At 39.0% G+C, this 16,906-nt stretch overlaps 1 protein-coding gene across 2 annotated transcripts; it reads left to right on the top strand.

Moving 5' to 3' along the window:
- Nucleotides 1–8: 8 nt before the first annotated feature.
- Nucleotides 9–16,338, top strand: elmod1 (ELMO/CED-12 domain containing 1). 2 transcript variants are annotated; one of them, XM_085174145.1, is made up of 12 exons: nt 9–148; nt 579–641; nt 4,775–4,920; nt 6,453–6,481; nt 6,635–6,732; nt 6,894–7,023; nt 7,374–7,507; nt 7,714–7,782; nt 9,416–9,436; nt 9,720–9,770; nt 10,454–10,587; nt 11,648–16,338. In XM_085174145.1, the coding sequence occupies exons 2-12, from the start codon at nt 625–627 to the stop codon at nt 11,821–11,823; spliced, it is 1,005 nt and encodes a 334-aa protein (XP_085030271.1). In that variant the 5' UTR covers nt 9–148; nt 579–624; the 3' UTR covers nt 11,824–16,338. The 2 variants fall into 2 exon arrangements, with proteins under 2 accessions (XP_085030271.1, XP_085030272.1); XM_085174146.1 differs by lacking the exon at nt 9,416–9,436.
- Nucleotides 16,339–16,906: the final 568 nt, after the last annotated feature.

Raw genomic sequence — 16,906 nt, 5'->3', positions numbered from 1 at the left:
CTGCAATGCGTTGCTGTTGCTGTAGCTTTTAGACTGAGTGTCAGTCATCATGGAGGAAAGCAGGCGACTGTAGCCCAGAGAAGAGGACAAAAACGCTGCACCCTGCCGCCTCCCGCCTTCCGTTTTGCCTCCTTATTATCCCAAATCGGTAAGAAAAGGGTCTTTTTCTTTTGGTTTTACCGGTTATATTACAGGTAAACCTTTTACAGCCGCTGTTTGATTTCCTGTAGCGTCTTCAGCTACAGATTACTCAGTGTTTGCGCCTTGGTTGCTAATCACACCGGAGACGAACGAGGAATGAAAATTGAATTTATCTGCCTTTTTCTGCTCTGAAAACATTAAATAACCGCCCTCAATCCTCCACAAGAGCTTCTATGGCTGGCTGTGGTTTTTACAGCACCAAATTTAACCCAAACAGAAGCTCTGCGGCTCGCAGGAATCAAGCGCTGTTGCGGCGGAGAGCCGCAGATTTGCATGCGCGTTAATTCCTCAGCACCGCGGACAGCTCCGGAGCTCGGGCCTGTCTGACGGCTCCGTGTCCGCAAGCCTCAAACACTCATCATCTCCCCCGTTTCCAGGTGATCACTCAACTGCACCAGCACCCGAGGGGTAACAGCGGCCGAGATGAAGCATTTCCTGAGGTAAGGCGAGTCTCCGTGATTAAGATGGAAGCTGTGCTGTGGATTTGCATTTTGCATGGAAACGTGAAGGAATTCATCGTCGCTCTCCTCCTTCTCCTCTCAGCTTGTTTATCCATGTTTGCCTTCTACCTGCTATAATTAATTATTAATAACAAGCACCGCGGTCCCTTTATTCCCAGTCCTCCCATTTAAGCTCTTTCCAGTCCATTATGGCATTGTGTAGCAGTAAGTGGCTGTTATGGTGTGAATGGCTTTGAATGAGTCCCTTTGTAAGGAGGCCTCTTAATAATGAGCGCTCCAGAGGTGTTTCTATTAACAGTTCTGCATTCTGCCTTGGCTTTTTAATGTGTGTTTTTTTTAAATTATGATGGGTTTTCCCCCTATTTTGGGCTCAATATTGACCAAAATTGGGAGAGTATAATATTAAAAAGCAAAAGTTTAATCAATGTGGGTGAAATTAACACCTGAGCCTATAAAGTCTTCAGGAAAGTGTTTACTGAGGTCACTGAGGAAGAGCTTTCTATATATATAGTTTGATGCAGAAGTGGTTAGCACTGTCACTTTGTAGCAAGAGGTTTAAATGGCCTGGTTAGTTTTCTGTGTTAAGTTTGTTGTGTGTTTTGTCCTGATTCTCTGGCTTATTTCCATAGTCCAAAGACTACTCTACCACTCTAACTGGTGGTTCTAAATTGGTCTAGATGATTGACAGCTTAGCAGCAGATCAGATTTTGTTTGTCTTGAACTGAAGTTCTTAGGCAGACAGACGTGCATGTATCTGTAGCATGTTTTTTGCTGCAGGAAGTAGAACATTTTGCTCCATCACCAACTTCCAAATATGGTATTTTTTGGTCCTTTAAAAGGCTAAAATATTACATTTCTGTACATTCACAGAAATCCATGGAAGCGCGTTACTGCCAATGAAATAAATAAATAAAATTCCCATGCAGGGCTAAATTGAGACGGATAAAATGATGACTTACTAAGTATGCTCATGTAAGGCAAAATTTTGAGTTGCATAACTTAAAATTTTGACTTAAGGACAGACATTTTGTTCTTTAGTGGAAACAAGCATCCATAGGAATCTATACATATAAGGCTTGACATGTATAAATGTATTCAGGGACGTGAAAATAAGGAGGGGAGGTTAACGTCCATGAATACGATTAGAAGCTGTTAACATTTCACAAGCTGCTGTGAAACTGTGTTGGCGTAGTAAACGTCTCGACAAAGAGAAAGACAAAACACGAGGGGGGAACAAAACCCAGGTGAAATAAAACACCTTTAATGCAAAACACCAAATGACGGAGAAAAAAATAACTTGGCAGTATTTTGGAGCTAGATTCTTAAATGTTTTGCATTTAGCAAAGCCAGCAGTATTCATAACTGTGCTTTTTCCACATCTGTAGTCATCAATCTTTAAATTGGCTTTACCCACCAGTGCTTTCCCCCCCTTTGCCCCAGTTCATACCAAATTTCCCATAAATCCCAACTGATTTCCCAAGTGAATGAATAAATTTGTTGGAGAAATTTTAGCTTCATTAACTTTTAATGAACAGTAGAAGCCAGTAGAGGCTGCCAATGTTTTTCACTGATGGCTGTGTTTGCTTACAGTAATTATTCTAATGTGCTACGATGACTCTACCAATAGTTTAGAGATGGAAATATGATTCATGCTTTTGGCTGATCAGAGTATTTTGAAGGAATTAACGGAAACCCTTTAATCATTTTAGCAGCTGGGGACATCAGTTAGGGTTTTTTCTTGTGTGTAATTAAATCAAAGTGAAGTTTAATAAAATGATGGTGGGAGGTTGTCTCCATTGTTTTGACCGTTTTCACAGGATGAGCAGGTCTCGCAATAACCAGCAAACTGACCTTTATGTGTATGACTCAGTGGGGTAACCCTTTAAAATAGATTAGCAGGTGGCAAGTGTGTTGTTCAAGGACATTTTATTAGACAGTTCTGTGTATTAAGCCTGTAATTGTGGGTTGCTATATAACCTTAAACGCCTCCTTCACTCTCACTTTGCTCGGTGTTCGCTTCCTTGAAGGTTAAAAAGCTGAATGTCAGTACGAGCTGTTCAACATGCCAGTCTCATCCACAAGCTGAGAACGAGAGATTAATCCCCACGGACCGTTCTTCCCTTCTATTTTTTGTTGTTGATACTGAAGATCATGTCCTACTGTGATCTTTGTGCACAAGCTGTCTGGAAAAATTGTAAATGCTGAACAAAGATAGAGGTTTAGCAGCTGGATAGAAAAGAAAAGTTTTCAAGTGTACTTAAAGTACTGTGAGTCCTCCCAATCGCTACACAAAATCTGCTTTCTTGCTACCATTAGCTTACCTACTAATGCTTCCAATCCATTTATACATTGGAAATTAAAAAAAGAAGTAGACTCTTTGAATAACTCTTTGAATTAACATAAAAAAATCATGGAAAAAATTTCCATGTAAATAAATTGCTTTATTTTAGAATTATGCAATTCTGTTATTCCAACTTAATGTACTTGAGTTAGACTAACGTGATTAATTAATGATGAATCAACTGTTTTACTACAGTTGAGTCCAACTTAATTTAATTGAGTTGATCCAACCCATGCAAATTACGTTAGTGCGACTAAATGCTTAATCGTAATAGAAAGCTATTTATTAATGTGGAAATCCTTTCCATGATTATTTTAAGTTCATTTAAAGAGTTATTTTTTGGAGTGTTCAACAAAGTCTAGAGTCTGGTTAACATAAAATGTTAATGGATTTATAATAATAACTCCATCCATCCTCTTATCTTTACCAGGGTTGCAGTGGCTGGGGCCTATCCCAGATGTGATAGGGTGAGAGTCAGAGTACTGGACAGGTCACCAGTCTATCACAGAGAGACAGACAACCATTTGCACTCATGTTCACAGATCTTTTAGAAACACCAATTAACCTAACCCTAATTACTGCATGACTTTTAACTGTGGCAGGAAACCAGAGGACCCAGAGAGAGAACTGCAAACTTGGCCAGATTGCAGATTTGAACCCAAGACTTTCTTGCTGCGAGGCAACAGTGCTAACTACTGTGCCACCGAGCTGTCAATGTAGACTTCAAAAAAATAGGGAAGCTATAATTACAAGGCTTGATATAGAATTTTCTGTACATTTTTGTCCTTTACAGGTTAAACCACAATAAATAGCTAAGGCATATATGTAGTGTGTGTATGGTTGTCTGTCTCTTCTAACCCCAGTGATTTTCCTGTGGTTTGAACTCTTGTGTGATCTTGTGAATTTTGTGAGTCCAGGCAACTAACCACTCTTAATAGATTGTATCATGTCATCTCAACAAGAATAAATTAAGTTGCCGGATTTCATGCAGATCCTACTTGTTTTGATTACGTTTACCACAGAAACATGAAATTATTTTGTTCACATTACAAGTTTGAATTTTGCAAATGTAACAACCACCCAATTTCATTTTTTTTTGAGTGTAGTAGTGGAAAATACAATTTTCAATCTTTAGTGAGACAACTGATGGGAAAAACATTGAGAAAAAAAAAGGATTGTGTTCAGCATTCTCTGCAGACCGAGGCGGATGAAGGCCGGAAATCATTTATTCTCTTAATGGGTCACTATGCATTTCCCAGGACATTTCCATTTTCATTCTCAGCGTCCCCTGCAAAAATAGCACACTTTGATGTGCTGCAAGTCTCCCCTAGTAGACAAGAAGTGAAGCACACTCTTCTGACACTTTGTGTCTTCCTCTCTGCTTCTGCATTTTCACTTCAGTGTCTTTGTCTCAAACTTAATGTGAAACAAAATTGGTCAAAAATAAATTTATGCAGGCATATTTGTGTAATATGCTGAACTGTAAAAAAGCAAACAGAAAAAAAATCATACCTACAGTTATTTATTATTTCATTACTCACCTGATGTCGGTAACAACACATCCAATCCACACAGGCAAAGAAATCAAACCACAGATGCCCATAAATTATGTGTAATACTGAGAAATGAAGGTGAGAAGTTCATGGCAATAGCACCTTTAGAAATATATTACCTAGAAAATTGGTTATGTATTCAATACTTATTTTACCCACTGTATATAATATCTGTGTAAATATTTAGGAGTATAATCCCCTTGTTTTCTCCCCTGCAGAGTTGTGACCCAGTTCTTTGTGTTCCTCTACTGCAAGTGTCTTTGGCGGGGCCTAAAGTTTGTTGTCAGGAAGTTTACAGGACGCTGCGAGCTGCAGCGAATCTGCTACAACAACAAACATGGAGCCCGCAGGACCCTCAAGATAGGTATGACTTTCATCTTATTTGTAAAAATGTTTCGCACTCATGCATCAATGTTCATATTTGTATATGATTTGGTCATATTTAGTTGCATTTTGAAATAGACGTAGACTCCAGTTGTGAAGCCAGTGTGGAAATGACGTAAGTCTGCATTTTGTGTAATGGCCAGTGGGGGGCCTATTAGACTTCATGTATAGGAGTCTATCTGAATAATGTTTTTCACTTGATTTATGACCCCAGTAAACACCGTTCTGCCTGTGTTTGTTGTATAAATTTCATTGATACAGGATTGTGTTCATTTTGTAAAATTTGGTCACATTTTGAGCAAAACAGATGATAAATAAGAGTTTTCTTTGGGGCATGGCTACCTTCAATTCAGTTTTATATAGTGCCAAATCAGCATGCACTTTATATTGTAAAATAAAGAGCCTAAATAATTCACTGTGGTTGTCAAGTTGCTACAATATGAGGATAGATCTAATTCTGGATTTTAAAATTCAAATCAAATTCAAATTTTATTTGTCACATACACAGTCATACACAGTACGATATGCAGTGAAATGCTTAGACAACTGCTCGTGACCTAAAGAAAAAAAGAAAAGGCCATGAATAAGATAGGAAATAAATATGAAAATTAAAAAGGGTAAATTTAACTAGGAAGGAAGAAAATAAAATAAAATATAAAAATTAAGTTAAAAATTAGATAACAGTACAACACAAATTAGAATGAAGGGTAAATTTAACTGGGAAAGAATAAGATAAAATATATAAATTAAAGTTGAAAATAAAATAACTGTACAACAAAATACACAATACACAGTATAGAAATATATAAGAATGTATGAAGAAATATAAATATATATATACACAATAACAGCAGCTGTACAAGTATTAACTGGAAATGAGGAATATAATGTCCAGTGTTGTGCAATCCACATTATTTAGTGTCTTGTGAAGTGCAAATATGCTTAAAATGATTTAAGTGATGAAGTGATATAGTGATGAGGAGGACTCAGATGCAAGACAGTAGCCAGACAAAGTAATAAGGGTCATGCTGTTAATAGGCTCATGATCAATAAGCAAAGGTGAGTCACAGGATCATAAACGGGGAAGCACAACTAAAGAATTAGGAGGGAAAAACAGCCATATAAGCACAGAGTGCCTGTTAGGGGAACAGAACACATGTAGAAACCAAAAGAAAAAAACGCTTTAAGTAAAACAGGAAATAACCAATATATACATGAATACTAACACCAGGATGTGCAAGAGGAGGAAACACAAATGATTCAAAGCTTAAACACAGTAATTGAACAGAGCGAAGCACAGACAAGAACACAGAAGAATCAGAATATAATCAAACCAACACAAGAATTCATTCATCTACTTTTCTTCTGCCTCTTACTTATTCAGTATTACGTTAGCTCAGAGATTCATGATTTACATTCAGTGTACCATATCAGCAGTCTGAGGCATTGGACAGAGCATTGTTCACTGTCACTGTACACATTTGTCTTACTCTTTGCAACATTTCCTTGCAGAGTCATCTCTGAGGTACTCCAAGAATGAGGTATGGGGCTCTTTCAATCTGTCGTTATGCACGTGCAACATAATCCGGGTTTATTGCTCAGTCTTCTTGCCTCAGTCCTTAACATGCGTTCCCACTCTGTCCTTGCCTCTCTCTTTATATTCCTGCCATCTTCTCTGCTCTTATCCACTCCAGCTGCTGCAGTCTGCCCTCAGCGTCCATCCTGATAAAGTGGAGAAAACCATCGATGACATCATGGCCTTGAAGAAAATTAACCCTGACACCAACCCACAGTGAGACTCTGCGCTGCATATCACATTTCTGTTCTTGTGTTGTGGTTAATTAGAGGTTAACAAAGGAAGCTAATCTCTAGAGTAGCTGTGAAGGACAGCGGAGAGTTTATACAATGCACTCCTCAGAGACAAACGGACTACCTGACCCTTTGTTTCTCCAGGCTTGGCATCTCTCTGCAGGCCAGCCTGCTGCAGATTGTGGGCTACAGGAGCCTGGTGGCAGAGGTGGAGAAGCTACGCAGGGAGCCTTATGACTGCGAAAATCCTGAGCATGAGGAAATGCTGATGAAGGTATGCAGTCTCTCTCTGGTTGGTTAAAGAGAACAAAATATTGTATCTGTCTTCATGTAGTGTCAGATAAACTTCATGACTGGGGTCACTTATTTGAACCATTACTCTTTACATTTGCTTGAGTTAAATCGGTTATCCCGTAGTTCATTTCATTAAATGGATGTTCTCCCACTACTAAATTAAATACATTTTTTACTATAGAAAAAGTTCCCCCTGTACCACTATATTACAGTCTCATGTACTTACACTTGTCAGGCATGATATTACACTGTAATGAATACTATGCTTTGTTATAGAATAATAATTTTACTCTACTGAGCTGTGGTTGTGTGCTTGTGTGTGTGTTGTAGCTATGGAAAGAGCTGCGCCCTGACACACCTCTCACGGGTCGCATATCCAAACAGTGGTGTGAGATTGGTTTCCAGGGCAGCGATCCAAAGACTGATTTCAGGGGCATGGGACTGCTGGGCCTGCACAACCTGCTGTAAGCTGTCGACCTGGAACACAGACTAAAAACCAGCCAAGCAGTGCAACACTTACATATGGAGATATACATGTTCAGCATGTCATTTAAAGACTTTAAATCAAAGCCAAAACTATAAATAAATAATTATAATTCATAGGCTACATATGCATATCCATGAGCGGGAAGTTCAGACGTGCCTTTTCCCTTCTGTTGTCTTTCTACAGGTATTTTGCTGAACACGACAAGGCTACTGCCCTGCAGATGCTCCATGATTCCCTCCAACCAAAGCACAAGTATGTTCATTTTGCCTTTCATGGGCATATGAAAGGAATACACCAAGTGGACTGGTAGAACATCTCTGTCAATAATTACAGATGTAGACTGTATATGAATTTATGGAGTTTATAGTTCATAGAAAAAGAAAAGTACAGAAAAATGTAACCTTGCAATAACAGAGGAAAGTGCACATTGAGCTATAATAGCACAAAGTTCAAGTATTAGTCAATGAAAAGTGTGTAAACTATACAGCAGAATCACAATATAACACATTATATTAGATGTAACCACAGTGCTGGAAATAATATCCTTCAGATTCAAACAAAGCATGGATGTGAGGTTGGTTTTGTATAAAATATAATAAAAAAAAAAATCACATCTGTTCGCTAAAAGGCCATATGTATGCCAAACATAGTGTATGTGCTCTATTGAAACCAAAAGTGATCAACGGTGGACCTAATGGTAAAACCAGGACAGCTTTCTGTCAGTGACTAACAACTTAAGATTGATTTGATTGAACCCTTAGCCAATGTACATAGCTTGGGCAATTGTACTTTCTGTCTCTAACACTGACCACAATTTGAAAAATGAACTTTAAGTTTTACTAAATGTGACGGGCCTCTGGCAACTGACTTCATAAAGACACCAGAAAAGTGTTAATTGAGGTCGCACAGTTAGGGAACCGAGGAGGTTTTTTCCCATAGTTTCAGTACAAATGGAAGTCTTTTTGCAGCCAGAGGAGTCGCCCCCTGCTGGCCATTCAGAAGAGTGAAGGCAATTCAGCACTGGCTTCATTTTTCAGATCTAGCCACATCTGTTTTTTTATTGCCTATGTAGCTAAATCATTAATTCAGCAGACAGCAATTAGGCCAGTTTTAACCTCCTAAGACCCGAACTCTTTCATGGCGTGCATTTTTAATTTTTCTTTGCTATTTGGGTTGATTGGGACTTAAAGAATGTAAAAACAAAGAATTACCAGATTTTTTTTTTTTAACCTAATTTTTGTTTTTGAGAAAAATGAGTTCCACATATGAGGACATTTGTATCAAATTTTGATAGAACAGTGGCAAGTGGATATCAGGCCCTTGTAGAGAAAAATTAAGTATTTTGGTCTAGACGTCCCAAAATGTGATGTCCACATATGTGGACACCAGGTCCTAGGAGGTTAAACTACTTGTATTACAAGTGCCACCAGTGCTGACGTTTATGACCAGTTTACAAATCTTTTTAGCCTCTTTTAGCTCATTGCTTCTCCCTTTTTTGCTTTTAAAGTAAAACAAAGCTCTAATGAAGCTACCAGTCCAGCATAATACCTGATGGTTATGAAGAAAAGCTTAAAAACAGATATAACATAAGAATAAATCAAAGCGTCTACTTACAACTACTTGGTGTATTCCTTCTACATTAAACTGTACTTAATCATGCATAACTCTGCATCCATCATACTCTGCTTGATTATATTCATTTTTACAGCTTGATGCCATTCACTGCCTCATCTTTTATTGACTACTGCTGCTTGTATTGTTTCTCATCGGCATCCCAGTGAGCGGTCTCATTTCCAAAATGAAGATTCTTCTTCTTTTTCTTTTGTTTCTCCTCCACCTCCATTTCTGCCCATGTCTCCTTCTCTGTCTGTCTCATGCACTGTAGGAGCACACACAGAAAGCCAAGGTACTCAACTTCACTTTCATTCACTTGCCGTTTGCCGCGTTCATTGCTTACTCATTTAGGTTGATTTTTCATGCACCTAAAGCTGCACTAAGCATGATAATTTATACAAACTGAAGCATCGTCTTGTCAGCCTAAAGGCAGAAAAAGAGAGAGCCATAAATCAGCATTAACAGACAGTTTCTAAACTGTTCTCAGAAGATTGAGCTTTTATGCGCATTATGGTGCACTGTGATTGCTGCTTCACATGTAAACCATCCGTGACTCAAGTGTGTGTCCTTCACAGCGAGGTAAACAAGCCTGAATGGGAACAGAAGAACCTTGACAAAGCGATTGGGTAAGTCTCACATGCACATGCAATATATGCAGACATGCACGTGTGTGTGGAGCAGGGAAATCTGGGCTGCTGCTGCTGGAGCTGTGTGAGGTTTGGCCTCAATACAGAGCAGCTTCAGCATGTGACGCTCACAACAAGCCAGCATATGCATGTGAGTGCATTGTAGAAGTGTGTGGATCTGTAAGCAGGAGAGACTGTGTTTATGTGCTAATGGGCAGGAAGTATTTTACTACTGTGTGCCCCGCTGTACTGCTACGCTGGCTTCTGTTGTCAGTCTGCATTAGCGCCGAATAGAGCCGAGGATTGTTGTGAGAAAACAAGTGCGACATCGCAACAGTGTCTTTAATAAATAGACAGTTTGTGATTTGCACTGAGTGTGGACTGTCATGAAGTGAAATGTTAAAGATGTTGAGCACACCATTATGGCCGAGTGATGTTGGGACAGTAATCCTGTTAATCTATATTTTATGCCTTTAGAATTTTAAGTCCTTGTGTTTAATGTCTATGGTAATTTGATTACAGAGGCTCTCTTTCCATCTGTTTGAGTGTAATCTCCGTTCTCTAAAAAACATAAAATCTTTTGTGAAATGGAAAACCTGCTGTCTGCTTCTCCTCTCCTGTCACAGCAGTCTAACAAAAAACAGGGTCCCACCTACTGACTTAGTAAATATTTTGCCCTCCAGGTATTCCTTTGCCATTGTGGGCATCAACATCACAGATCTGGCCTACTCTCTGTTGGTGAGTGGAGCTCTGAAGACCCATCTGTACAATGTGGCTCCAGAGATGCCCAGCCTGCTGCACTTCCAGCAGACCTTCTGTGAGTACATTGGATTGGGATGAACAGTATTTTGTCTTTATTTTTCCTGTATATTGATTTATGTGTTTTTCATTTTGCTTAGAATTTTGTAAGTTTTTGCATCAGAATTAAAAAAAAGTTTTCTTTTAAAGTTTAAGGCTGGGGAGATGTTGGTGTACAGAACTTGCATAAAATTGTATTTTAACCAAGTGGCATCTTCCAAAGCAGGTCATTCTCCAAATACCCCGAGCCAAACATATCAATAATACAAGTTTAAAGCCTGGGACAGAAAACTTTTTATTCTGTTTGGGTAGTTTCAACCTTTATTCCAACTGTATATCTGGGAACTCTTTTTATAACTAATGTTTCTGCAGATTGTTAAGGCTTATAGTTTGAGACATCAGCTCTTTGACTTAAAACTGTTCAGTAACTGGAATCAACATTTTTGTGTTTTGAAAATAGATGCGAAAGGTGAGAGTTACCGCATGTCACTGTCTTCACTGTCTGCAGACCTGTAATTGTTACGTTTTAACCAACGAGCATACCTGGGATAATCCTTCTGAAACTTAAAATATCCAAAATGTACAAAATGTATTTTGGATTACTATTATTTTATTATTATTTGAATTAATCAGTTTGGCCAAAAATGGGTTAATGGACTTCTATCGCAGCAGAAGTCTATGGGGTCCACCACAGGTAGCGCCCCTGGTGGCTATTTCTGCATTGCATCCACTTTTCTGAGCCAGAACTACGTTCATCTTTTAAACTGTGAGAGCCTTAACTGTATACAGTCATAGAAAAAAATCTCTAATGCTCTAAAGTGGCAAAAAAATTAAACCACATACATTGTTAAAAATATGTCATTAACTTTCAGCTGTTTGTTTACCAGTGTGTGCAGATTTGTAATTGGAAGCTTTTTCTCTTTTTTCCACCTGCTGTGGTAAAAAAAAGAGGTGTGAGAAAGAAACAAATCAGTTGAACTGTGTGGTGGAAAAATAAAAAAGATGCTAAAATGCAGTACGAGCATAATTACTTGTGGATTAGCTGCACATATGTGTCTATTTACTTTCTTTCTTGGCAGGTTACCTGATGCAGGAGTTCCACCGCTTCTGGATTGAGGAGGATCCCAGCGACATCATGGAGTTCAACCGAGTCCGCTCCAAGTTCCACCGAAGGATCCTGCGACAGCTGAAGAACCCAGACATGGCTCTGTGCCCCCACTTCTCTGCCTCCGATCTCCACCTTGTCAACCTCTAAACACCCCCTTGGTCCCGTGTCTCCCCCACCATCACCCTCACTGAGCCTTTCATACCCCTACAGAGGTCTCCCTTCTTCATAAACCCCCACAGAGGTCTCCCGTCTTCATAAACCCCCACAGAGGTCTCCCGTCTTCATAAACCCCCACAGAGGTCTCCCTTAGATGTCTGGTAGGCCATCAATAAATCAGAACCAGCCTCACACTCGCAGAGATGGTTCCTCCAACTGCTGGACATATCAGGAAGGCTCTGTTCCCTGTCTGCTCAGCCCAACACGTCCCAGCTAACGTCATGTCGCATCACTGCCAACAGCTTAACTCAACCACACACACTCACACACACACACACAGAATCTAACCTTAGACAGGATCTTAATAATTTAAAATGGGGACTTTTCCCTCAGACTTCCCACACTGTAAACAGATGTTTGACCCCCAAAAAATAAATTAAAAAAAGAAGTGCACACACATACACACTGCCTATCTGCCCTCACTGCAGCGTTAGACCACCAGCATCAGAGATGACCATAGCGATTGTAGCTGTGCATGAGGAGGCTGGCACCACTCCATCACTACACTCATTGTTGTTGCTTTAAGGACTCATAACGATTGTATCACAGCCGTTACACCTCAGTTATGAACCCTTTTTGTTTAATTTAATAACAAACCAAATTTACTTTATCAGCCAAAAACAGCTATTAGATAGATTGCGATGTATTGATCAGCAGTTTGGAATATTTTGACGGTTAGCGCACTGACTATCAGAGACAAAGACGTATAGACATATAAAAAGGTGTGATTTATGGGGCAAGGGGGGTGTTTTTGATCCTTTTTGGGAGGGGATGAATTCCAACTAAGTTTAGCAGCTGCTGAATTTCCAGAAAAAATCCCTCTGAATCTCTATTTAAATTTCAATTTGCATCTCAGTCTCATGTTTTCGTCTTGTGGACACAGCAGGATGCAATCAAACATAATATAAAAGTTTAACCCAGTTTTATATGTCATTTGGCCACACTTAAATATTTTATATCCAGTTAAATTGGAGCGGGACTCCCACAAGATCTTCTGTCACAGTGGTGCTGACTGTTTCTGACTGTTTTGAAGTTGCATTCAGAAAATTACCTAGCAGAGTAGGTAGTAGAGTAATTCTGCCCCAATTGGGACTAAAAATAATTCAGCGGAGATGAGAATATGTAGACCAGAGGCGAAAAATCCCCCTCATCAAATCAAAGTTTGAGAGAACTTTTGCTGGTGCTGTTCCAGTCGAACCATAAAGGGCCACTTCACCTCGAAACACCTGTTTTACGAACTGCCACAGATGGTGTCTAAATGACATCAACACCTAAGATTTCTCCTTGCCAAAATATCGAATGTGGAGCAGCAGCTTTGCTTAAATTTCATTTTTGCAAACCTGCTAAATTATGTTTATAAATAATTTATGAACCTTACTCGATGTGTGGCATTTGGCAACCCTGCTCCCAGCTTGGATAGTAGAAATCTAAATATGTATGTTGTGAACATTTTCTACAGGTTTGCAAAAGCTTTTTGCCTTTGATTTGACTCCATGCAGAGATTCTGTTATGAATGTTTCTCACATCCACGATTGTTTGATTCTTTTTGTATTCATTGAATGTGACACTGTGTCCACTGTTGTATCAGCCAAAGCAATAATTTACACTCATTTCACTGCACATTTCTTTAAAATGTGTTTATTTGCACCATGCGTGCCTGAGTGTTTTGTTTAACTTTCTGACTCAGAGCTGGAATACTAATCAGTTTACACAAGCCACATGCAGAGCTGAATACAGGTGAAATGTCACCACATTAACTTTGAAACATTAGTATAATTACCGCAGACAAAGGTTTCCTCGACTGTGGCGGCAATTGCGCTGCGTTTAACAATGCTGGAATTTGGCAAGACATTTAAATGCAGAGTTGCTCCATAGGGAGTTTATTAAGTGACTGCTGCTAAAACAGAGGAGAGCTGACAGTGAAAGTTTAAAATGCAATATGATGGAGGTGTTGACCTGCCAGTCAATACACCACCTGCAGAGCTCTCACTGTCACACTGACCAAAATGTTTTTCTTTCCTTTGTGCTACCATCAGCAATCTGACTGATGGAGGCATCAGCCTCCTAGTGAGAGCAATAGGACGCTGATGGTACAGATTTTTCATATTTTTGTTTAAAGTTAACTCCTATTTTTATTAAAAGAACATGTTTAAGATGTGCAAGAATGACCTGAACAAGAAAACTATGAGAAATACACTCACTAGCTACTTCATTAGGTACACAGTTCAACTCCTTGCTAATGCAAATGTTAAATCAAACACATGGAAGCAGCTCGGTGTAGTTAGGAATATAGACATGGTCAAGATGACCTGCTCAAAATTACTAATTGAATTGGAAAAAGAAGATTGAGAATTATATCTGACGACTGTGAATTTCTGCTGCAACATTCAGATGGTAGAGCCAGTTGAGCATTGTTTAGCCACCAAGCAGCCTAGCTGAATATGGTTGATAACTGTGTGCATACCTTTATGATCGTATGGCTACTTCCATTAGGTTAACGTGTCATGTTGCAAAGCTCAAATCATCTCAAACTGGTTTCTCGAGCATCAAAACGAGTTCACTCTACATAAATGTTGACTCCAGAGTCACCAGAGCTCAATCCAGTAGAGCCCCTTTGGGATGTGGTGGTACTAGCCAGGTGTTACTGGTATGAGGTGGCCAGTGAGTGGATCACAAATTAGTATTCAGGAAAAATGCAGTTAAATATTTGGATTACATTCTCAATGAGAACCCTAATTAACATTTTTAATTGACTGCTATTTTATTACTGATGTGAGAACAGATTGTAACATAACTTAGAAAATGATTCCTGTGTAAAACACTGAATGGGATTTGTCCTTGAAAATCCAAAGCATGACCTTTATGCTAGCTCCAGAGTGCCTTCCCTTACCACCCCTCGTTCACTCCCAAATACAAGAACTAATCAATGCTAACTTAAATAGAGTCCACTAATCCTGTACACCAACAAAGGCTCCAACACACAGTACAAAAATCCAAAACTGATGTGGATTCAGACAGTACTTAGGTACAACTTTAGCGATTAAGCTAATAACGGTTAGCCGGCTAGCAGTTACCTTAGGTAGCTAGCAGCGATCTAGGCAACCGTGGTTATGCTATTATTTTGAAGGAGTACTTCAATTATCCTAATCTATCCTAATTAATTGTCACTGGGACATAAAAACCTACATGGCTAAAATCACCAGTCAAATCTAAACTAAACCAAAACAAGGGTTTAAAAGCGGTTCCCCCTGAAAGTTACACTTCTCCATTACTGCTGTTATAGATTTTTCTGATACAGTTCAATAAAATGTTCTTTTTTTTCTTATAATGTTTCTGGGTTTAGTAGATAAAATAACATAAGCTAAGTGTCGTTCTTCTGGCTAATGTTATGTAACAATGATATTTAGCAGTTACTGGCTTTTTTCTGCTTGATGTTAACATTAAGCCTGAAGACACCCAGGTTAATCTAGTAAAGTCCTGCTAGCCAAAAGAAGACATGGCCGATATTAGGGCAAACCTAGGGTCAGCATCAGCAGGGAATTTAATTGATAGAGGGATCTTTATTTTAAATTTGATGACCCTGAACTCTTGTTCTTCAATTCTTGCTCTGTAATTCTTCATTACGATTTCTTTTTTATTAAACTGTTTTCTAATTCACAAATAAGGAAAAATACACGGTCTAAACAACATGAACAAAACTTTGTACAGGAAATATTTTCCCCTCTTGATATTCATCACGTGGACCCACTAGGACCACTGCAGCTGTCTTATTTGTCACACAGCTGAGGTCCTTTTGTAGAGACAGACTTGGGTAATATCCAGTTCATTGTCTCTGGAGCAGCATTTTGATTTTTTATCTCAGCTCTGAGCCACACTCACTTTTTCACCAAATGGTTAAAGCCCACGTCTTTTCTTGAACACACAACCACTGTATTTAACATGCTTTGACAAATGTACTCATCACATTACTGAAAGAAATACAACACAAGCATTAATTTTACATCCATGCTTGCACTGTTGATTGTGTTGAACAGTACTGAATACCTTTGTTCCTTTTGAAGTGAATGTCAAAGCTTTTTGTCAGTATTACGCAGCTGATTTATTTAGTGAATGTCAGTGCCGATTTTATCTCCTGCTTGCATTTGCTTTGCTTTACTGTGGTCAGCTTTGCACTACTGTAAAAATATAAATGCAGTTTTCTTTATGTTAATAAATCAGTAATTTGTGGTGTGAGGGCCGACGTGTCCAACGATACTGTAGATGAAGTTAGGTACATGCTGCTGTATATTCTGCTTTGAAACTGCCTAAGAGACCTCGATCTGCATGATACGGTCGCTGCTTCGACATTGTGTATTCCTCAGTAAAGTACTTCTGAATATTGTAGTGTGCTTCATTTATTTGTGCTGTACTTTTTGAGATCACAATAAAGATCAAAGGAGAGTTAAACGTGTAGTTGACTTTCTTTTGGTTGGATACAGTAAAAACAAAGAGCTTTTAATAAAGTGTAGAAATGCCACTCTCTATGGACTTACTGTTTCATAGAGAGCACTCATGAGATTAGCCAGAATAAATGCAACCCTGTGGAGCTTTTGTTTTGAAGGTGGTGTAAATAATTATTCTAGCTGTTTAGCTGAATATGGACATGAGGCAGGACAAATAATGGGCATGTAGCCCAGGTCTAACACAATATCTGCGGCCAGTGTAGAACGTGAAGATGAATGACCCGCCTGCACATCCACGAGCTCATAACCCGACTTCTGCTTTCTAAGCTGAAAACAAAACATCGCTCCAACTTGGATTCTTTTCTAATGTGCAATGGAGTCAAAATTATGACAAATATGCTGCTGAATTTCTGCTGCTCGTGCATTTAATTTCAATGAACAGCAGAGGGCAGTGAGGCAACATAAGAGAAGGCAGAATGAGCCGCTTTGAAATGAGAACAAGGGGAAAAAAGCAGAAGATGTAGACTAGAACAGATGATACTGCAGGGTCACTATTTGCACTATTTGCAAAG

The sequence above is a fragment of the Neolamprologus multifasciatus genome, chromosome 10, assembly GCF_963576455.1.
Source record: "Neolamprologus multifasciatus chromosome 10, fNeoMul1.2, whole genome shotgun sequence".
Classification (NCBI taxonomy): domain Eukaryota; kingdom Metazoa; phylum Chordata; class Actinopteri; order Cichliformes; family Cichlidae; genus Neolamprologus; species Neolamprologus multifasciatus.
The sequence above is the reverse complement of the archived record's forward strand: the minus strand, read 5'-3'. Positions and strand labels throughout refer to the sequence as shown.

Coding starts and splice junctions, on each gene's coding strand:
- elmod1 (XM_085174145.1), top strand. Junction 6,733..6,893: donor AACCCTGACACCAACCCACA/GTGAGACTCTGC, acceptor TTGTTTCTCCAG/GCTTGGCATCTCTCTGCAGG. Junction 9,771..10,453: donor AACCTTGACAAAGCGATTGG/GTAAGTCTCACA, acceptor TTTGCCCTCCAG/GTATTCCTTTGCCATTGTGG.